Raw genomic sequence first — 23,329 nt, forward strand, 5'->3', positions numbered from 1 at the left:
TACTGCAGATGGAGTTTGATTTGATGTACTAGGCTGATCATCTAACCACAAATCCAGGGCCCTTTTGGACCTTAGTTCTTCCTGGTCAGCGGAAACAGAAGTATCTGAAATTTGAATTAAAGGAGCAGCTGGATCGCTGGCATCATTAGATACTTTTCTTTCATTATCGTCACTGCTGAACTCTGAACCAACAGAAGATTCAGTGTCATAATCAGAGGAACCATCTTCATCCCCTGTTTCAGAGGATTCCTGAGATCCATCCAGTTCAGCTCCGGCCTCTCTTTGTCTATCTAAATCTGACAGCTGGTCATGTTCTTCAAACACAAAACTACAGGGCTTTGGAAGAGGTTCATATCCAGGGGCTGCATGAAGAACTATCTGTGACAGAGATCCCGGGAGATAAAAACGATCGTTTAGAGCTACAGGTGTAAAAGGTTTCAGTTTTCTCCCAAATACATGTTCCACAACATGCACTGCAATATTTTCTTGTGATGCAACACTGTCTTCTGTGGGCTCATTAGAAGCTAATTTGCATGACAGCAGCTTCTTAAGGAAACGAGTTCGATCACGAATATCATAGCTTAAGTCACATTCGCCCAATTCAAGCATATAAACCATAATCCTTTTCAACATCTGAAAGTCGTCAACCTTTGCACTTATTAGAACCTGCAATTACAAAGGCGATTGAAAATTACTTGATCAATATCTTCTGAGAACTGTATTGAGACATTAGCACAAGCAGTAATGATTTTCTACACCTAAAATATTTCACAAGGCAGAAAAGACATCGGGTGAAATGGTTAATGAAAAACATCTTATTATTAGTAAAGAAATGGGACAGATTTTTATAGAGAGAAAAGGTGATAGCATTGTGTAGATGCCCTTTCTCATTGAAACATATAGCCTTTCCTTCGGGATTGATGTCGAGATATAATATGGTTATACTAAATCAATTCTTAAATATAATTATCCAGAATAAGATGAAGCAACACCCCCAGCTATACCTTAGCCGTAGTATTAAGAATCTGTAGTTTTGTCTCTGATGCCTCTGATTTAAAGCTCCATGCAAGGTACTTGGTTAACGTGGTCAACATCCTAGGAATGATAGGACCCAAAGAGCAGTAAACCCCAACCATCCAAATAATAGTTGCACGAGCAGCAGCTACCTTTATTGAATCCAGACTACGAAACAGCTGAATTATCACCTTCAAATAACCAAAATTAAAAAAAAAAAAATCAATACATCATTGAAATAATGTACAAAAAAGTTATTTGAGATCATTGCAGTGGGTTCTAAGCATGTTTTTAAAACTGGTAAGATACAGATGCTCATACAGTAAATGAGATGTGTATACTTTATCATGACTATCAGGATCTCGCTCTATGATAGTTTGAATCGACATCACGGCTTGCACCAACACTCCTGCTTCTCCATCTACCGACTCGGGATCGCCAGCAAAAGATTCTGTAACATTGTGAGAGCTACTTTAACCGAACTGCCAAATAGGTCAACCAATGAGTACAAGTAAATGAAGCATAACTGACCTTGTCGAACTAGTGCTAACAATCCATCAAGACATGTAGTTGGAATTGTTGGCAGTCTCTTCGCACACAAACCAATTGCTGCAATTGTATCAGCTGCAAATCTTCTGTCCGGATCTTTAATATAATCCTGGAAAAAGCTCATGGTTAACAAGACTTCACGACGTGCTTATTTATAAAACTGGAAGATCACATGATCATACAAACTTTCCAGAATGAACCAAAATACTTTGATTGTCGATTAAGGATAAAGTAGTACATCAAACTCTCGCAAAATTGAAGTGATAGATGAAGCGGTAGCAATGAGAGAAAGCATCTCCAGCTTATGTGCTTTAACTTGATATGCATCGGAGGAACAAATAAAGAAATTTTCAAAGTGTGGAGCAAAGAGAGAAGGGGCTGCTTTGGCGAAAACTAGGATATTGCAGAGGACCTGCCACGAATATGAATAATAATGCTCAGAGAGGAGATTTAGTCAAGACTACATAAATGTGTGTAGAGTGGATGGACAAGATAAACATTGGCGAGGAAATTAATATAATGTTACCACATATTTGGAGGCGCTGGATGACCTAAGCAAAAACAAGAGCGGTTTAACAATTTTTTTAACATCTTCTAGAGGTGCCATTATCCATTGAACGCCAGCTGCTGCTAGTACAACCGCACTGTTATTACTCCATAACAATGGGGATGTACACTGAAGCAGGATCTTAACATCTTCATTATGTGCAATAGATGTGGTCTCTTTGCTATCGAATGCAGATGTAACTGTATCGGGGCAACTAGATCTAGATAAATACTCATCTGGACCTTCAATGTAACATTTAGATACAACGTTGACCAGATTAACATCAAATGAATCACTTTTACCACCATCTTCTTTATCCAATGTAAGATCTCTGACTAGGCCATCCTTCTCACAGAAACCATTACTATCCATACCATGTAGGGACAACATCAAAGATTCCCGTACAAGTCCATGCCTTGCAACCACATAGCGCAAAAGAATTCCTATGAGTAATATCTGACCCCACTCTTCTACATCAGGAAGAATCTGACACAACTTCTTATAGTTCTTTCTAATTAGTTCAAAGTTATTTGGACAAATTGAGGTGAATGCCGCTGCCGCTGCTCCAACGACTCCTGGAGAATGGTCATTCAATAATATCCCAACTATCTGCAGCAATGTTCATTGTTTCAATGAAAAAATCCACATTCACCACTAAAACTCCTAATCCCAAGGACATCAAAAACATAGAAACTACCCTCATCTTCAAACACTGGACTAAACAGAAACTACACAAGATATTCAAATCCTAATGGGACATACAAAAAAAACTAAAAGATATTGGACAGGACAAACCTCTTCAATAGCAGGAGCATGTTCTTCAAGACGCAAATCATGCAACTTAGGAAGAGCATTTGCAGCACATTTTCTGACATAGACAGCTGGATCCCTAGCACATTTACTCACAGCAGCAAGAGCAAGAGGTGCAATAACATGTAAGCGAATCCCTGCCATTGTACGAAGTGCCCAAGCCCTAACCAATGGGTTTGGATCCCCCAAGTCCTTCTGAAAATAGTTGATCGATAACAATGCTTCATTTGGACGCCTACATAAACCAATAGAAAGCTACTATGTAAAATACACAAACAAAAGCAAAAACACAGCAAATCACTAATTTGGGTTTTACATACTTCTCCGCATATTGAAGCAAATACAAGTAAACTAGCTTCTTCACTTCCGATGATTGTGACGCAACGTTCTTCACCACCTGCCATTATAATTCGTCCCAAACAATGTTTTTAAATCGGAGCTAGATCTCACAGGTTCAATTCAACTGATATTGAATACAAAAGGGACGATCAAAACTAAACAAGGAGAACACCTGAGGGAAGAAATTGGAGACATCAAAGCCCTGAGCGATGAGAGCAAGGAGACGCTTAAGAGCTTCACATTTCTCGGATTCGAACTTGCTATCTAAAAGTGGAGCAATGTTGACATCCTCTGGATCATCATAAAGATGAGCGTCAGTGCCGATCCGTAGCACCACAGCTGAAGCTTTGCTCAGAGTTTCCGACGTCGAACCAAACTGATTGAACATTTGAAGTTTCCGATCAAATCACAATTCCACAATTCGGAGAAGAAGAAGAAAAAGTTCAGCAAGTAGAGAGAGAGACGATGAAACGAACTTTTGCATAAGAGAACCTTGTGTTTGGATACTTGAATAGCCTTGTCCAGACTCTGGATTAGATTTAACCAGTATCGATAAACCGGAGTAGATCATAAACCGGTATTATGACCCGAATAAAGCCCATTAAGAGTGGGCTAATAATAAAACCCTAAACCCATCTTATATATATACGCTTAAGTCACCTTCTACCTCTTCATCGTAGTTCTGATAAAATTTTCTTCTTTACTTTCCCGGAAAACTGGATCTTAATTTTTTTTTGTTTGAAACGAATTAACTGAAGTTTTTAAAATTTGTGGGGCGATGATTAAAAAGAGAGAGGCTTGAGAGGGGAGTGTGAACAAAACTCTCATGGGATGGAGAAAAAAAAAATCCAAATCGAAATCGATGGAGAAATACATTATGATTATAATGTTTACTTTTCCCTTTTTTGATTTAGGGTTTCTTTTTAATTCATACATCCCTTACCCTCGGTGACGGTCCTTCCAATCTTTACACTTGATATGAGCCCTTTTTTTACTATATTATACTTTCATCTCCCTTAAATTATTCTTTTTGGATTTGGTTACACTGATTCTGTAATTCAAAATATAGTCAGTAGAACTTTGAGCAATATAATTACTGATTCCATGAATTGAAGTGGACAATGTTGGTGATCCAAACGAAATATCCAGAGAACTACATGATCCTATGGCATTAATATTAGTACAAGGCAAAACTGGAACACCAGTTGGATCTGATTCAGATTTTTTTAAGTCAACTGAAAGAAGCACATAACTGAGTTTAGTATCAAATGGTTACAAAAGGATTTGCAATTTGAACAATTTGATTCAAACCATACATCATTTTGAATGTTTATATGACAAAATCACTCTGTTGGATAAGGAATTTTGACATGTTTATATGACACAATCATTGGAGAATAAAGAGTTTTTGGGGGAACTTATTAATTAGAATCCTTGCGTTTTCTTCCGAGTATTGAAGCTCTCTCTAATCTACGCCCACCTGTTTTCCACTTCTTGAAGGCTGTCGATGACAGGTGAGCTGCTTCGTACACTTTCAAAAGTTCACAGAAACGAAAAGAAAAATATAGTTAATGGTACAAGCTTTAGTTTTAGATGGTAAACAAACACAATTCACAACAAAGGGCAAAACAACAAGGCAGGCTTACAGTTCGTTTCTTCTTTTGTTAAAAACGACAAGTACTTGGAAGCTGTTATATGAGCTGCTGTGTATACTTTTGTCAGTGCCTCCTTGTATCTGATCTTAAACGCAGTCGATAGCAAAATCCCAAGTGTTCTATCTGTAACCCTGTTTAGACCAAGAACCAGTATTGATTACCACAGCAAAGAGTTTTACTTTAATCCACACAATGTAATAATAATCTGGTTTTCATCTACTTCACAAATTAAACAAACTTGATTGATATATTCATCCCTGATTCACAATTAAATCTTGCCTACCAGAGCTATATTTCTCAAGGATTAGACAGCAAATTGACACCAAAAAAACAATCCGGCTTTTGTTCTGACAACATAAAAAATGAGGGGGAGGCAAGTGGACAGAGTCTTATAAAAGGAACTCACAGTGGCTCTAACTTGCATCCGAATTCATAAAAGTATGGACAGCGAGATCTAAGATCGACGTATGCTGCATCAGCCTGAACTTCAAGCCTCGTCCTGCATAAAACAAACAATAAAGCCATGAAAAGACTACAACAGGGCGGAAGAAAACAAACTGCTTAGAGTAAACTATCTGAAACGTTAAACAATTCATGGTGCAAGAAGAACCAACCACTAACAAAAGAAGTAAAAGAGAGAATCAAATTGACAAGCTAGTAAAAAATTTCGAATTGGACACACTCCATTCTTGAATCCCAACATGAAAGTTAAGCTATAGAAAATGATTACTTTTGGTCAAAACAGGCAGGAAGGTTAATGGACACAGCGTGCCTGAGCTGCAACTCATGAGCAAGCCAGAACGGAACTTCCACTTTGGAACCTTGTTCAGCCTGAAACAAGAAGGCAAACAAAATTGTACTAGTTATAAAAAAAAAACCATGTACGAAAAGCAAATATGAAGATATATAGCCACAAGCAATGAGAATACTGACACAGTTAGTTTCTGCACTTGGATCAATAGTCACTCCATTTGCTGTTTTATGGAATAAAACCGGTACATACTGCAACAAGGTAGTAGTAACACAATCTAAGATCAGGTTCCTAATTTGATAAGAGAGTCACAAGCAAAAATCTACAATCTAATTTTGGAGAATAAAAGGTGAACGAACCTCTTCTTCAACAAGTATGTCGTCAATATCATAGTAATTTGTCATTTCTCTAACGCAGGTTCCACACCACAATACCCCTGGAATTGGATTACAAAAAGCAAACCATAAGACACTCTCAGAAACTAAACTCAAAAAAAAACCTCTCCTATGGCGAACACAAATGTACACTGACAAAGTAAATCCAGGTTCTGAACGAAATTAAGGGTTCCTACCAACACAGCAATCGATAGGCGCCGGTTAAACGCTCGGCGGCGGTTGTCCAAATCGGTGTTAAAATCGGAAAAGGAAAAAAAAAACGAAGAAATTTTGTCTTTATAGCCTAGAATAATATGCTATATCTCAGATCTACAACTTAGTTATCGAAACAAGTTGAATTGGAAGTGAATTTACTCAAAAACAAGTTAACAAAATAAGCAGCGGCCATGGATGCTGGAGTCGAATAAGGAAGATGATATTGAAATGACCATTTTGCCCTCATTAATAAAATTGACAAAAAAAAAACACATAAGGCCATATTTATCGGTAGATCACCCCATGTGATCTAAGCCCATATTAAAATCAAATTTAATGAACAGTGGCCATAAGATCGGTCCAACTGATCTTGAATAAGATCAGTTCTTGTCCTGATCTAACGCTGACGTGTCACACGGAAAAATTCGGTTTCAATTTTTTTTTCTTTCACATTTCTTTTTCTTCGACATTTCTTTTTCTTCTTCTCTTGCAAATGGCGACAAGGCGAAAAGGCGAGCAATTTGTGTTCCGGATCTTACCGTCGTCTCCTCTGTCTCGTTCCGGCCATTGAATCACCCAGTCGACCGATCTCCTCGTCTCCTCGTCTCCTTGTTTCGTCGTGTCCACCGATTCTCGTCGTATCCTCTCTCTCCTCTGTCCCCCGAAGTCAAGAGATCTCCTCTGTGTCGCCAAGCTTAAGAACTCGTCGTCTTCTCTGTCTCCTCTGTCTCGTCGGGTTAATAGACAAGGTAATCTCCTCTGTCTCGTCGTCTTCTCTGTCTCAGAGGTTGAATTTGGTCTAAGGAGTGAATTAGTGATGAAGTGGGGATGAGATTTTTGGTGGCTTTAGCTACAAGTATGCAAGTAAGATTAGTCTTTGATCAAATCTGTATTTGTTGTTGCTCTAGGGATTGGTTTTGATTAGGTTTGTTTGATGAAGACCTTTAGGGTTGATTCTGATGATATAAAATGGGGATTTGGTGAAATAATTTCAGACATAGATGCAACAGTTTCGTTGGTGTTCTAAGAAGAAGATGCCTTCTATTTCATTGGAATCTAGTTAATAAAGAAGCATTGATAGAGTTTTATGAGGATGAGTGGGTGTAAGATGTTTTATCTCTGATTTTGGAATAATGGTTATGTGCAGGCGCAGTTGGCAAAGCTCCCGAAGAATCTTTTGGCGAAAGCTTCTCTGACTAAGGCCACTGGACAAGTATGTATGTGTTATGGTGTAGAAGAATCAAGAATGTATAAAATAAATAATGACTTGTGTGTCTTATGGCATTTCTCATTTTCTTTAAAGGCGTTGGCGCAGCTTCCTCAAGTGATTTCATCTCTGGACGCTCATATAGAAAGTGGATTGCACAGGTTTGGATTTTCTTTGACTTGCAAGAACTACCCTATTTTTTGAACAGCATCCAATTTAAATCATTCAAAACTTGTATCAACTGGAGTTTGACTCTAATAGATAGCTTCAAGCCTTCAAAACCATTGACTGAGAAATGTGATGAGAGAATACTCCCTTTAATAATGAAGAATACTCGTGTTCTAATTTTGAAGGCTTTTCTTGTCTCAACACAGCGGTGTTCATTTGAACACAGTAACTCAGTTACTTGAAAACATGGAAAGCACACACCTGTATTATTACCATACTGGCTCCGTTTGGGAGTATGGTTTTATCTCTGAATTAAGTATCTTGTTTCTTCTGATCACTTGGATCTGTACAACATTCTTAGTCGGCATTATGATATCCTGGCCTCTGATCTAGGTTAGTCTTGTTTCAGGTCTCTGATTAGGTTAGCCTTGTTTCGGAATAGCGGGTATAAGATGCTTCTTCAAGGAGGGGAAACACCTAACGATGAGAAAGATTCTAACCAAACAGAGTCGCAAAATAGAGCTGGTAATTCAGATAGGAATCATGGACCTCATAGTTTCGTAAACCAGAATCATCATAATCCATGGAACATGGAAGGACGGGCAATGACAGCTTTAAATTCATTTGGTCAGAATGCAAGATCAAGAACAACAACAACATCTACCCCAGGCTGGTCTCGAAGAGTTCAACATCAGCAAGCAGTTATAGAGCCTGCAATGATCAATGAGAAAAGAAAAACTCTCTCGGAGCTGTTTTTATCTCTGATTCTCTTCCGGTTTGGGAGTATGGTTTTATCTCTGATTCTCTTAAATGTTGTGGAGGAAGTAAGAGAATCTGCTTCTGCTGTGTCGCATTGTGTAACTTTATTTTATTTATTATGTGATTATGAAACATTGAAACTTGATTGATATTTGCTTAACACTGAACTATGTGGTTCACTTTATTATATACAATGTGTATTGAACATAATGATACTTCGATACATCTTTCACCTTCATAACGAGTTCTAAAAAGCCAACATAAAAATTGTAATATGTTTAAGAATATTAATAAACATTATATTATTAAATAGTATTAAACATTCTTAAATTATTTATTAAACATTAATCTATGTATTTATTAAACATTTTAAAATTTCTATAAGAATATTATATTATTAAATCTTAAGATCTTATACATGTTCTCCCAATAACTTACTTCTTAACAAAAGTTCTTAAGAACTGATCTTACATTATTTTTACAATATTTCTCCCCTAAGAACACCCTTACCTGATCCCCCTATAAACATGCCCTAACAAGCATTATTGGGTGTCGAACTCGGACTTGGCTGGCCTTACACACAAAGTAAAACAACTGGACTAGGCTCGAAACTTTGAAATATGTTACACTTTTATTATATTATAAATACATAAAAACAAAATCCCTAAAACTAATTTAAATCTGATTTCTCGATTAATCGCTAGGTCCTCCCTCACCGCCCAACTAATGCCTATCGATTTTCAAAACAGGGGGTCAACCGATTTAAATTGCAACAAACCTTTGTAGAAGAAAGAGAGAAAAAAAAAACTTACACAAGAGAGGATTGGGAGCAAAATTGAAGAAGCTTGCGTTGGAGAGGACTTTGATCAAAAGAGAGCAAGGAAGAAGTACTATGCCGTCGTTGAAGCTTTTTTTTATCACTCTGTCTCAGGCTCCACCAGGTGGAATTTTATCTATTGGATTGGAACAGCGGATCGACCAATTTTAAAAATCAAGTGAAATAAATTGGTGGAAAACAAAAACCTAAAATACATTTTTTTAGTAATAGATAGAACGAATTAATTCTATTTAAATTTTAGTTGCATCATATGTCAACAATGTTTTCAAATATTTAATTTTTATGATAATTTCTGTTTTTTGAACAATTTTTATGGTAATTAATACTGAAATTTATCTAGTTTGACACAAATTTAATGGTTTCTAGAGAAGAATTATATGATCATTGCTTTACAATAGTCTAGCCAGACTTTTTTTTTTTAAAAAAAAAAGAGAGAAAAAAGTAAGAACAAGTTAAGTACAAGTGGTAACTTATAATTATATAATGAAATTTGACATTACAAGCAATGCAGCAAACCAATAGTATCACTTAATAGCTGCGGGCTGTTTACAACATTTTCAACAGCCACTTCAGCTTTCGTAATTATCACACACCTGCAAATCACATAAGAAAGAACAATAATAATAGAAAATACAAACTCAAAGTTGTGGAAATTGAACCACTTTGAATTAATGTTTAAATTTCATCGATATTCATTTTAGACCCTGAAGTTCTTTCCGACAAAGGTTTGTCCAAACTGCCAGTTCGAAGGAGCGATGTTTAATGAAGTAGAGGTTCTGCGGTCACTGGATGTGACACGGAAAGAAAGTGTCTGACCAACGAGAACATCATTTGACTGCCAGTTTTGTCCCCAGTTCCTTGTCAAACTCATCCAACCAGTCTTTGAACCTTTCACGCTCGCCCTCACGATGTCTCCTGCGCCCGCTACGTTCGTGATCAGCACCAAGTTGAAGTAACGGTGACCGTTGATCGTGAACCTTATCCCTCCACTCTTCTTACATGCCACCCTATACCAAACACACATTTCTCAAGCTTAGCAATTTTATTCATTGCAACTTCTTTTATATACAATCCATTTCTCGAATTGTACTTAATATCTAGAGTTACTACATTACTTTAATTACTGTTTGTTCATCTAAATCTGATGAACTCGAAAAATCTAATGACACGAATCAAACTCTTTAGGTGGTTGTATATGTGATTATGTGAAGTATACCTGCGGTAAGAGATGGGGACAATGCCGGCACGATAGGCAGCGATCTTGAGGAAAGAGGGCATGGCAAGGTCGAAGTGAGCACGTGGCGGGTTGCACCAGCCGCCATTGTCGCTAGGTTGGGCTAAGTTTGGAGGGCAAAAGTTGGTTGCGGTTACGAAAACGGAAGGACTACCCGGGTGACACCATTTAGGATCATTGACACATTTGACTTCAAAGCATGCCCCGCAGCTTTGGCCACTGTTGAACAACGCTGTGCTTAGCGCTGCCGTGTTTGTTCCGTACCCTTGACTGTATAAATCTCCGTATCCGCACGCGCCACCTAACACAAAACAAAGAAAACTAAATTGAATTATAAGAGAAAAACAGAGTGCTCTGTTTTTAGAGAGTTAGTATAATGATTGATCAACTATGGTTTTTGGAATATGTGTTTAATGAGAGTGGACTGACCCATGGTTCCCGAAGCGTCGTTACCACCGTAGAAAGTGGCGTGAGCGGTTTGCCAAGAGCTGCCGGAGTAAACGCCAGGGATCCCAGCTTCGGTGAGACTCAGGAGGAGGAAGAGAGGGACTATGGTTAAGAGAATCGATGGATTGATAGCCATTTTGGTTAGTATATGTGATTGAAATGGAGAGAACTGGATCAGATGATTGTTAGACTTAGACTAGAAGGCTGAGGGAGGGACTTGAGGATGGTGGAAATTACACTTGTGAAGATGGCTATTTATATTGCTGGAGAGAAACTCTAAAGTTAGAGAGAGAGAGATAGAGTTGGCTGAAATTAGTATTTGACTATTTTCTAGATAAAACTTCATAAAATAGATGGTGAAAAAATTTAGGTTTATAACCGTTTGTATTGTAATCTTAATAGCTAGTATTGCAATGCAATGAGATCATAGCAGAGTCCTTTATCCGATTAAAATTCAGAAATTTAATGTGAGACAAACTCCAAAATATATAAATAAAAAAGATAAATGTCAAATAAATCTACTACAAATTAATGTTTTATTTATAAAAACCAGTCCTATACAATATAAACTAACAAATCATTATTTTGTTTTTGAAGCAAGGATGATGAATTGATAGTGATGTTGAAACAACGTAATAGAGAAAACATTTGAGTCAGTGTTCAAGAAAGCGGTCTAGGCGGCCGTCTAGGCGGCCGCCTAGGCGCCGTCTAGGCGCTAGGCGCTCAGCAGACGTCTAGATGACCGGCTAAACCGCTTAAAATTACATAAATTGTATTTTAATATTTATTTTTGATTTTTAAATTACATATATTAAACTATTATGTTTTATATCTATATATGTAATTATAAACATTTATATGTTGTTAATATAATTTAAATAAATGTATTTTTTTTTTACTTTTGTTTATAATTTTTTTTTTTATAACATATATTTTTGTATAATTTTATATATTTAATATTTTATGTTGTAAACGCCTAAACCACCTAAAAACCGTCTAGGCCCCGACTAAGCGTTCTAGGCGCTAGGCGCTGGATCACCACCCAGATACCGTCTAGCGCTTTCTTGAACACTGATTTGAGTTGACATCATATAACATGTTGTTGACTTTTCCTTTTTTAGTGTTCATAAAATAGTTTCAGAGTTCTGCCTGCGAAACAATACGCATGAATGTGCATAATGTATAAACTCTACGATGATTGAACAAAAGTTTATATTTTCGACACTTTCCAAATTAATACATTGATACGCCGTACGCAGTACGTCTATACATAGCTAACTTGTGTCATGCATGATGTTATAAATCGAGTTATATGATAAATTTCTAAATATATTCCATTACAATATCTTTTTTTATAATTATTAGAAATGCAAATCAAACTATAGAAGCATATAAAATAGAAATTACAGTAGAACCATATATATATTTTGTGAACAAGTGTACAAATGTAAAGGCCGCGGTGAATCCGTAAGTGGCTTAGGTGGGTAGGGTGATAGACTGTTTAGTGACTTTATTAGTCCTTTTGACCTTGTACAGGTGATGACTTCCCTTAAGTCTAATTGTAACCCTTAACCATCAATATAATTTAAATACAGTTGACAAAAAAAAATGTTTATACTCAATTTATTGGATAGTTTTCATAATATCTGTTTAAAAAGATATATGAGAAAATACAAGTGAGAAGTGAAGCATGCATGCATGAGATGGATATTAAAAAAGAGGAAAACAGTTAGGGGCGGTGACGGTGGAAGAGCATTAAGGACACTTGGTGATGACAAGGCATATCTATGCACCAACCAGATCTTGTATATCTGCCACTTCATCCACGCAGCAAAACAAAATATACATACGTGTTATGTTTAATTAATCAAAGTTTATAGCTTCTCGTGGTTATAGATTGTGTATCTTTTTTTTGGTAGATATGATAATGTGAAATAACTGTAATTCATAAGTCATCATAGTATTTGTGTTAGTTAACACTTAAATACAATGTAGGCAGGAGTCTAGGATCCATTTCGCTAGTATATACGTGTAATTAGTGACGTGTATATTTGTTTCCAAATGCACATGAACGCATACGTACCCACTTGCATGTGAATTTATCATCTACCTCTACTCTCCCCTGACTATTTCTCGTCTTTTCATTTATTTCGTTGTAATATACAAAACAATTTTTCACTTCTTTAATTTTATATATTTATTTCTGTTCTGAATAATATAGATGCCAATTCTCAATTTTTCATCTCCAACTAGCTAGCAAGATGAGCTAAATCATTATAATGCAGTGCAAGTCCGTGTCCGTGTGTATTAAATGTTATCACAGGACACAGTGTATGGAAACTGAAAGTTGAACATTAATGTGAAAAAAAACTTATGCGAACAAACAACATATTCTACGAAAACATTTCTGACACACTACTGATCCAAAGGACCAGGGGATGTACGACGTACGATGCCGTATTTGAGCATCTCGCAATGTAATGTTGTAAACACATTGCGCTTGCAAAACTTTTTTTTTTTTTGGTTTTAATGTTAAACTTAAAATATTTGTGTCATATTGGTGCTTGCAAAACTTAACGGGTTCAACCTGACAGTTCGTTATATGAAGCCATATTACATCTTGAAAATATCGAGCTTGTTATTATCAACTGATTTTGAGTAAAAGTTTGACATGGTATTAGAATTTGGTTATCATAAAGGAATCTTTGATTTACATCAAACATAATACATGTTGTGTCGACTTTTTTAGAAACGTACGCAAGAACCTTTCATACTCTTTTGAGAAAAAATATAATTATGCGTGTGTTAATTATATAAAAAAATATATGTATACACAGCAACAGTAATTATATGTTTAAATCATGAAACAATGTCAATTACCACAAACATGTACATGCTCGGTAATTACTTAGGCTTCAAATACAAGTAAGTATAGATTGCTAACTGTGAAGTCAAAATTAAGCAATACATGAAATCATATAAAGGAACATCTGATCAATTAGCTTAAACATGATGAATTTGTATCTAAATAAATATTTGACTTAAATAAACTATGCATGATCAAAGTGTCAAACATATTCTCGATCTAAATTCAACACTATTAACTGTGCATACTATTGTGTACAAGTACAACGGTTAAGATTATCAAAAAAAAAAAAAAAAAAAAAAAAAAAAAAAAAANCGAAAAAAGAAGAAGACATATGAAGATATCACAGATCGAATCGAAGATGTCAATAAGACAAAATCAAGTTCAAAATATAGTATTTGACTATTTGATCAGTCATCAGTGTGATGTTTTTTGTGTGGTCTACTTAACTTTTGGCATAGCTAAAATTAAATTCTGACCGTAATTACACAGATTTCACGAGATGGTTTGCAGCTTGAGTGTTTTTTTTTTTTTGTCGTTTAAGTTTGATACTCCCTCCGTTTCATAATATATGATGTTTAAAAAAATATTTTTGTTTCATAATATAAGATGTTTCCAACTTTCTATGCAATTTTTGGATTAAATTTATATTTTCTGTTATGCAGACTTGTTTGTGACTGGTTAAACCTTTTAAAAGCAATTATTTCTTAATATGCGTGTTTCCACTAAAACATTCTATATTTTGAAACAGAAGGAGTAATATTTAGAGAAATACCCTAGAATGGCACACATTTGGGTTTTTGTTCCAAAACTAGCACACAAGCTGGAATGTTCCAAAACTAGCATTATGATCTAAGCTTATGATCTTAATTAAAACAACAATATCCGACGAAGTTTCCGGAAAAACTAAGCTTTTAATCTCAGATCTTCTTCTTCTTCTTCTCCGGTGAAGCTTGTGGTGAAGCTTCCTATCACAGATTCCGATCAGATTTCAAAAATAGTTGAAGAAGAAAATAGATGAAAGAGGAAATCTCTAGAGCGAGACACCAATGGAGGACGTAAGAGACGATCGGTGTTACGAACAAATATAAGAAAGATCTTCAAAGAGACGAAGATGTTAGAGTGAAGAGAAGAATGTTCCAGAGTAACGAACAGAAGAACGAGACCTCAGATGAATCCATGGTTGTGTATCTCCTTGTGCTCTGCTCATACTTACCAGTCTCGATTCTCATGGTAATTTTCTTTTCCCCCCTCTCTCTAAACTAGATTTGATGAGCGAAATATATTTGTTCCCGTATAGATTTCGTATCTAAGTTTGGGTTGAGCTCCAGTTTGAATGTAAAAATCTTGAAGCTGAAATGTGTATTTGAGTTCTATTCTCTCTTATTTGGATACCAAAGTAGTTGCATATCAAGGGTTTGATATAATGTCATTGGGAACAAAGTAGTTGGTAAAGAGTAAAAAGTTCATCATTTTGATGTCTTCGGCTTATACTTCGTCTGTTATGGAGTTGACTAGTAGTGATGATGAGGCGTAGTATGATCATCTAGTTTGGTCATCACCATTATTGGGATTTCTGAATATTTAGGAAAATCTTCCTAAATATCAATGAAGCTTTCCTAAACATATGAAATCCTTCCTAAATCTAAAGAAATGAGTGTATCACATATTACTTTATTTCACCTTTGCTTTAAGAACATGGTGAGAGTTTTAAATTTGTGTAAGGCTTATATGTACTATTGAGATTAAGCTTAAACTTTATTTCTCTCCAATGACTACACTACATGTAGGAAAATTGGTAGGTATCTAGCTTGCTATGAGTTTTTGAATTGTTTTGCTAATGGTAAAGATCAACTTGGTAGTGTTTCTTGGGGTTTTAAAGTTAATTAATCTGGTAGTGTTGCAGAACTAGATTAAATGTGTGGTGATATATAAGATACCTCTTGAAGTAATATGTTAAAACGAAAATTGATTTCATGGACTGATCATGTTGTTGAATAAGGTTTTCAGCTCTAAATTCAAGTGATTGATGATATACATGATGACAAATATTTCAAGAACAAAGCAGAGAGTTGATGATGAAGATGGGAAAATGGGCACTTGAGTGGAAGTTGAGTTCGTCATTATGGAAGGTCTTCATAAAATTCAAGAACACCTTCCTAAAAGCTATGGAATCCTTCCTAAATTTTTGAAAAATGTGTTTCTAAATCTCTTTATATGTGTTTTGCTTTATTGTATCACATATTACTTCATTAGTGATGTATACTGATTTGATTATGTGCACATATTGGTGTTTTACAATAAAGGTAGCAAATAGAAATATCCAACATGATGTTTTAGGAAGATTTTCCTAAACATCAATGCCTTCTTCCTAAATTTCAAAGAGTTCTTCCTAAACGTCAATGACTCCTTCCTAATGCTCTTTTTTCTTTTCATGACGGTCTTCCTGAAATTCAAGAAATCATTCATAAATATATGAGAATCCTTCTTGAATGTTGCATTCAAATCCTTCTTATATGTTTACTGGTGAAAACATAGCTATCTTCAAAAATATCAAGATAATTAATACAAAACCTTCCTGAATATACTTTAAAACAAGTCTTGTGGTGAAAACCATCCAAACTATCTTTCATAACCAAAATCCTAATGCTAAAACAAAAACCATGTGAATACAAAGAATCAAACTGTAAATACTTCGATCTCATATGGCAACTGAAGCCTTCAATCTTGTATGAGCACCGTTCGTCTTTGATTCTGAGTGTTATTGCAGCTCCAGTTCTTCCTAAACTTTTTATGAAAGTCATCCTGAAGATCAAAGAAACTTTCTTGAATTTCGTTCAATCCTTCCTGAATTTTCATAAGATGGAAGCAAGAACCTATATATCTTAGAGCATACGTGAAAACTAAAAAAGAGCAGAACATATTAACAAACAACAGTATGTGCAAGACAATCCCAGAAAAAAGCATAATATAATAACAAAGAGATCAAGAATCTAAGAAAACATAAGATTATGTTACAAAAAAAAAAGAGACAATATAATAAGAAATGATGAAATTTTCTAGTACCAAGTAAGCATCAAAGCACAGAGAGAAACACAAGTCCTCAAGCAAGCAATTGCAGCCTCATGTGTTCCTTTTCTCAGCAATTCAATAAATTTCTTCACAAGAAAAAACAAAATAGAACAAGAGTTACATGGTTTAAAATATATCCTAGCATGAAGATCCTAAATATTCAGAAATCCCAAAAGTTGTGATGACCAAAACAAGAAGATCCTCCTCCATTGTATTTTGCCTTATACACTACTAACCTACCCTATAACCAACAAACTATAAGCCATAAATGATTGTTAAACATGACTTGCAACCACCATTATTACCTCCTTGACAACAACTCCTTTTCTTCTCAACGTCTCCTGTACTTCTCACCATTAACTCAATATTATTCCCTTCATCAGAGCATGAAGAAGAGTTATTCAAAGAGTTCCCTGGAAGGAAAAAATTGATGTCCCATCATCTCGCTACCACCATGATTCAATTATGTAGCAATAAAGAGATAACCATCCCATTTCCAATCATTCAAATCCCACTCCACAATTCTTTTACCTACTGACTTCAGATCCATAACAATAAACTCATAGAAATATTCAGTCTCACCTTCAATTCTAGCTTTTATGACAGATAGTTTCCACTCTCAAAAGAGGGGATAAAATTTAGACTAACATAAGAAATACAATAAAACCCAATTGATCTTTGGTAGATGGAAAGTTAGAAAAACAAAAACTTTCAAGCTTATTCCTATAGATTCTTCTCTAGAACCTTAGAAAGGAACTCAACGACAGATCCATGATTTCCAATAAACCCAGAAACATATGCAAAGGAGAAGAAGCTGAAGGATGGTCGAATGATGAGCAGAGCAGATTCATACCGTAGTTAATAGATTGGTTTCACCAATGATGAGCAGAGCAGATCTCTTCAGTGTCGCAATTATTGGTTTCACTAACTTCGACTTCATGAATCACCTTCAATTCAGATTCGATTGGGTTCGTGCGATTAGGTTTGGAATCAGTGAGAAGGAGGAGCGAGAGAGAAGACGTTGGTTGCAATGTCACGATCGACACTATTTTAATTTTATTAATATCTAATATATAATTTTGTGCTAGTTTTGGAACATTTAAAAGTGTGTGCTAATTTTGGACTAAAAACTTAAAATTGTGCTATTTTTGTCAATTATTTATTCTATATATTAACTAAAAATAATACAGTAAAATACATAAAATAGGGTTGCGATATTATTTCATAGATAAATATTGTTTTCGCTTCATAAACAACTTTTTTGGTTAATTTTTAAGAACATTTTTTCAAATACAAATAAATCACATAATATAAAAACATTTATATGTTAATTTTATTTATAAAATATATAAAAACTGTATATCCATAAGGATTAGCCGATTAGGCAAGTAGCAACCAACCCTTGTCCACGTCAGACAAGACCCGGACCCGGATAGTTGGATCCGTATTGACAACCCACCCACTTGCCTAAAACCCAAAAAAAAAAAAAAAAAGCCCTAAAACCCTTGTGGACTTGTTCCTTCTTCATCGTTCACCGCCGCGTTCTCAGTCTTCACTTCCTCCTTCTCCAATTCCTCTGTGCTCTTGGTTCTAAAGGGTAAGTTTTTCTTCTTCTTTGACTTCTCTTAGGTTAATTTCGATTTCGAAGTAGCTCGTATTTGGAGATTGCTAAACCCTAGTTGTTAAATTGGGATATAGTCTATCAAATTTCTGGATTGAGAGTTCAAAGTTATTAATTTTTCTTGTGCATCAAAGCTGATACGTAGAAACCCTTTTGCAATCGCAGTCCAATGGGTAAGTTGGGGAAGAAAGCTAGGAAATTTGCCAAGAAAAATCTCCAGTCCGTTGAGAAACGAAACAGGAAGCTTAAGCCTTTCTTCAAAAAGAAATTTGCAAAGAGTAAGTTATTATTTAAGTATCATGCTGTTTTTGCTATATAGCCTTGAAAAGCTTTGTTTTTTTTATTGTACCTTGTTTCTACTTATCGCTGGTTTCTTTTGTAACCAATGTTATTAACTTTCTGTGGTTCAGAAAATGGGCGACGTGAAGCGGGAGATAAAGAGGAGGTGAAGAAGGTTGAGAAGCAACCTAAGAAGATGTAAGAGTTTTTTTGTATAGCTGTACATTCCTGCTACTTAAAACAGCTGCTCAGTTTAATCTGTTCGAGTTTCTTGTACCATGTGATTGTGATTTTGCTTATACGTTTTCAGATGCCCTGTAGAAGATTTTCAGGATATACCCATAGATGCTGTATTCGGAAAGGATGATGATGAAGTTCTCCACGATGGTGATTCAGATAGTGATGGATATCTGGATGAGGTATTAATCTTAGTTTTTCAGTGAAATTTCTCTGTGATGGAAGCAAGTATTCATAGTATTTTCTTATGTTCAGGACTCTGCCGCTGTAGAGGGAGCAGAAGGTGATGAGATGTCGGTGCAGAGCAAAGAGAGTATGTCAGAGCTTAAAAAACAGAGGAGAAAGCTTGCGAAGTTGAATGAAAAGGTAACAGATACTTGTATTCTTAAACTGTTGAAATATGGTAGATCTAGATTTGTTGTTAGCCTGCTCTTATTATATGGCAAAGTAATGGTGAAAGAAACTATCTATCATCCCATGCAGTTGGTAGACGAAGCTGGCTCAGATATAATGAAGCGCAGAGTACTCTCAGGATCTGTTTTAAGCACTTGTTGTGACCTAGTTGATGAGAAGCAGTCTGTTCAAGCATTAATTAGGTTGTTAAATTGGTATCGAGCTGCATGTTATTATGGGCACGAACCATCCGGAACTGCTAAGCCTGATATAGTCTATGACATAGAAGACGGTGAAACATTTGCAAAGGTTTTGATTTTTGTTCTCCAAAAAGCTGATCACACTTTCAGGAGTATTCTGGGATTATCAGACTCCAATATTAAGGAGAAGATTTTGAAGTTGAAGAACAACCCAAAATGGGATAGTCTAAAACCACTGGTCAAATCTTTCTTAAGAAGTACATTGCATCTTGTTAAGCACGCAGCAGACTCGGAGATAATAGTTTTTGCTGTTACCCAACTTAGAGTTTCTATCGTGCTTTTTGCTGCATTTCCAGATCTTCTGAAAAAATTGATCAAGGTACGCTTTATATATAGAATACTATTCGCCGATAGAATACTAGCATTTAGAGAGACGCATTGACAGTTCTTGGTTTACATCCTTGAGTAAATTATTTAGATATGATGTAGCTTTGTTTTCTTGGAAAGTCAAATTTCATTGTGTAATTGGTGCAGATATCTATCCACTTGTGGGTAACTGGTGAACACACTCTATCGAAGCAGGCTTTTCTAATCTTGAAAGACATCAGTATGGTTTTTAACTCGGAATGCTTTGATACCTGCTTAGTCAACATGTATAAAGCCTATCTACATGAATGCGATTTTCCAACGGCAAATTCAGAACGTCTGCTGTTCCTCAGAGATTTTCTTGTTGAGCTATGCTCTCAAGATGTGCAGAAGTCATATACCAAGGCCTCTGTTTCTATTACACAACTTGCCAAGTTATTGAAGATGGCTCTCATTACAAAGAATAAGGTGCTTCTTAGTATTTGCATACTTTTTCCCTTCTACTTAAAGAGTGTTCTTATATGTCTTCTTAGCCTCTTTCAATTTTTGTAAGCAGGAAGCTGTTGAGAAGATACATAGTGGGCAGTACACAAACTGTGTTGATCTCTGGGTAAATTTTATTGCCGCCAACGTTCAGGATTGTGATCTCAAGACTCTGCTTTATACCATAGTTCAGGTTATAAATGGAGTTGCTCAACTAATTATTGGACCACGGTACCTGCTCCTAAGGGTTAAATGTATTCAATGGCTCAATCATCTCTCTCGGACAAGCGGTATATTCATTCCCATTGCATCATTGGTATGGGATATGTTGGAATATAAAACCACAAATGATGGTGAAAAGCAAGAACAGAAGAAGCATGACGCAGTCTCAACCGTAAAGGTAGAAATTTAGCACCATAAAGGCTCTGGAGTAGAAATTTCTTACATAATAGATTTCAATATATATCATCCCCTGGGTAAGCTAATAGATTCTTTGCTTTGCAGCTGCCCAAGAATTGGTTAAAGTCCCAAAATTTCCAAGAACAGTGCATATTTTCTGTGATTGAAGTGCTTGCTGCCCACTTTGCTCAATGGAGCTTCCACATCTCATTTCCAGAACTTGCTACTATTCCCATCATGAGGCTGAAATATTTTTACGAGAAAAGCAATATGGAAGGGTTGAAACGAGTGGTGAAACGCTTTATCGAGCAGGTAAATTCTATACAAATTAAAGCAACCAAACCAACCCATCTACTGCCGTTTGGGGAATATGTTCAAGAATCTTGGCTTAGTGTTTTGATGTGAGAATGGCTTTTATTTATATGTTTGTAGGTAGAGTCGAACATTGAGTTTGTGCAGAGGAAGAGAGATGACGCTACTTTCTCTCCAAACGATCAAAAATCCGCAGACTTGTTTATGCAGCATGAAAAGCAAAATACAAATGCTTCTTACACACAATACTATCAAAGCATCATAAACAAAGCTCCTGGGACTAAGAAGAAGAAGAAATGAGGTAAGTGTGGGAACTAATATACTATGTTGTGATTTTGTAACACAAATTCGTTATTCTCAGACGTTTGATGAATTTTTGTCTTTGTTTTTTGCTGCAGTTATTGCATCAATGCAGATTCCCTTGAAACTACTCAGATTTTGTACTCCATTTTTGGCGTTGACGATGTTTAATTTATTTACTTTGTGTTTCATGAATAACTTTCGAAAAGATCTGATACATTTATGTGTAAAACTTGGTGTAAGAAAAAGAAAAAAGTGGATTTCTATTCTATTTTGTACTAGTATTTTAGTGACGTACTCCGGGCTTTAACAATACCAAGTTCGTTGAGTATGAATGAACCCTTGAGGAGGTTGGCATGAAAAGTGAGACTCTAGAGGCCATATAAAGAACTAACGCTTTGAATGGAGAAAGCATGTAATGCAGAGCAGATCAAGTGGTTTAAGCAGGCAAAAAGACAAAAAAATATGAACTGTACACAGTTCATCTGCATTAATTTTTAAAAGCAAAATATTTTTTGAATGGCAACTTAGTGATAGGAGAACTGTATTAAAGGGTGATCTGCTATTTATCTGTCCTCCCATTTGTAATGTTCAAGACGACGATACCTTGTAACAGAGAGTGTTAAGTTTATTATTTAGGCTTAACATTCCGGTTCACAAAATAAAGAAATTGACCGACTTAATTTTTTGATAGAAAAGGGTTACATTTTTTTTTTCTCTATATCCTTTTTGGTTGTCGATTAAACCCATCAAACTTTTTTTTTTTTTTTTTTTTCTTAATAATTATAAAATCTGAACATTACAAAAGCTATGACAAAAGTCACACAGTTCTTTGTGAAACAAATCACACAGTTTTAAAAGCTGGAAAAGCATAATAGAAATAGGCCAATACTACAAGTAGACCAAATAGATAGTTAATCGAATCTTCCGCTCCGGTTGGCTTTGATAAACATCAAAGAGACATCTAGCCACGTCCCTAAACCCATCAAACTTGTCACATCGTTTCTAATATTTTGGTTAAGAACTTAATTATTATGCTTTTTTCTAGAGATACTTTTTACATTGTTGAGAATAATTATTATGACATAACTAACTCCCTTAAAACAATGCAGAGTCTGACGAGATTCTTCTGCAAAATTTAAAGCACGATGGGTTTCCATCTCACGACGAGATAAGATTTTATTTCTTTTATTTTTATTTCTTGTTCTTGTATTTTGCTGATCCAGTTTGATGATTCAGTAAAAAACAATTCTTATAAAAAGTAAGAACCAATTGGAGGAATACTGGAATAGTAGTCTTGTACTCTTTGTACACTAAATTAGCCCAATCATAAAATTCCATACGTACTTATTTTACTTAAAAAAAAACATGTACTTATTTTACTTGGTCATGTATACAAAGATGTTTTTTTTGGTCGGTGTATAAAGATGTTACTTAATGGTTACATGTATAAGTGGAAGTATAAAGAGATATGTTTATGATCATGTATGTAGTTCATCAAATACTGAAATTGCTGAAAGAAAAGTGTTTTATAATTATGTTATTCATATATCAAACAATGGATTACTGATATAAAATCGTCAAACGTATTATAATTAACACTCAGCTGTAAGTCAGTAACTCAATTTTATTGCGTCTGTCAATTAATGTAAAGATCTTGCAAATAAAAATCTTCAGAATCATGAGATTGAAATATCAAATTGAGAAGATTGATTACAACATCAGTGAGTTGGTTTTGCTGGATCAAATCATACACAGTTTCAAATGTAAAGAGATTATGATTTATGAGCTTGAATGTTTAGAACTTTCTATACAAAAAAATATGTTGGTTTCTGTCTTCACATAAAGAGTGTTGATGTATTTATCTCTTAAACAGTGTGTTTAATTTATCAT

At 35.3% G+C, this 23,329-nt stretch overlaps 4 protein-coding genes and 1 long non-coding RNA gene across 6 annotated transcripts in view; 2 read left to right on the top strand and 3 right to left on the bottom strand.

Annotated features, from left to right (window-relative positions):
• The window catches only part of LOC104712180 (AP3-complex subunit beta-A), a 6,989-nt gene extending 3,261 nt beyond the window's left edge, over positions 1-3,728 (bottom strand). Inside the window, exons 1-9 of the mRNA XM_010429017.2 lie at positions 3,432-3,728; positions 3,241-3,317; positions 2,906-3,155; positions 2,090-2,719; positions 1,802-1,975; positions 1,546-1,672; positions 1,356-1,465; positions 1,005-1,205; positions 71-666 (exon numbers count right to left, since the gene is read on the bottom strand). Coding sequence (XP_010427319.1) covers positions 71-666; positions 1,005-1,205; positions 1,356-1,465; positions 1,546-1,672; positions 1,802-1,975; positions 2,090-2,719; positions 2,906-3,155; positions 3,241-3,317; positions 3,432-3,647 — 2,381 coding nt within the window. The 5' untranslated portion in view covers positions 3,648-3,728. The remainder of the gene's footprint in view (positions 1-70; positions 667-1,004; positions 1,206-1,355; positions 1,466-1,545; positions 1,673-1,801; positions 1,976-2,089; positions 2,720-2,905; positions 3,156-3,240; positions 3,318-3,431) is intronic.
• Positions 4,496-6,473, bottom strand: LOC104712182 (DNA replication complex GINS protein PSF3-like). The gene is made up of 7 exons (XM_010429021.2): positions 6,237-6,473; positions 6,025-6,101; positions 5,848-5,916; positions 5,645-5,745; positions 5,321-5,413; positions 4,906-5,045; positions 4,496-4,790 (listed from the first exon to the last, which is right to left on the bottom strand). Exons 2-7 carry the CDS (start codon positions 6,067-6,069, stop codon positions 4,681-4,683), a joined length of 558 nt encoding a protein of 185 aa, XP_010427323.1. The 5' UTR covers positions 6,070-6,101; positions 6,237-6,473; the 3' UTR covers positions 4,496-4,680.
• On the top strand, positions 7,392-7,884 carry LOC104715681. The gene is made up of 3 exons (XR_002033472.1): positions 7,392-7,468; positions 7,559-7,623; positions 7,837-7,884. It is a non-coding gene; the product is annotated as an uncharacterized LOC104715681 (long non-coding RNA).
• Positions 9,683-11,124, bottom strand: LOC104712183 (expansin-A16-like). Its single transcript, XM_010429022.2, has 3 exons — positions 10,891-11,124; positions 10,444-10,762; positions 9,683-10,234 (listed from the first exon to the last, which is right to left on the bottom strand). Exons 1-3 carry the CDS (start codon positions 11,042-11,044, stop codon positions 9,925-9,927), a joined length of 783 nt encoding a protein of 260 aa, XP_010427324.1. The 5' UTR covers positions 11,045-11,124; the 3' UTR covers positions 9,683-9,924.
• On the top strand, positions 18,350-21,707 carry LOC104712184 (nucleolar complex protein 2 homolog). Of its 2 annotated transcripts, none has more exons than XM_010429024.2 (11): positions 18,350-18,443; positions 18,602-18,745; positions 18,878-18,944; positions 19,057-19,165; positions 19,239-19,349; positions 19,467-19,955; positions 20,111-20,410; positions 20,499-20,825; positions 20,930-21,136; positions 21,257-21,437; positions 21,535-21,707. In XM_010429024.2, the coding sequence occupies exons 2-10, from the start codon at positions 18,637-18,639 to the stop codon at positions 21,434-21,436; spliced, it is 1,899 nt and encodes a 632-aa protein (XP_010427326.1). In that variant the 5' UTR covers positions 18,350-18,443; positions 18,602-18,636; the 3' UTR covers position 21,437; positions 21,535-21,707. The 2 variants fall into 2 exon arrangements, with proteins under 2 accessions (XP_010427326.1, XP_010427325.1); XM_010429023.2 differs by having other exon boundaries at positions 18,633-18,745.

The sequence above is a fragment of the Camelina sativa genome, chromosome 9, assembly GCF_000633955.1.
Source record: "Camelina sativa cultivar DH55 chromosome 9, Cs, whole genome shotgun sequence".
NCBI classification, from domain to species: Eukaryota; Viridiplantae; Streptophyta; class Magnoliopsida; order Brassicales; family Brassicaceae; genus Camelina; species Camelina sativa.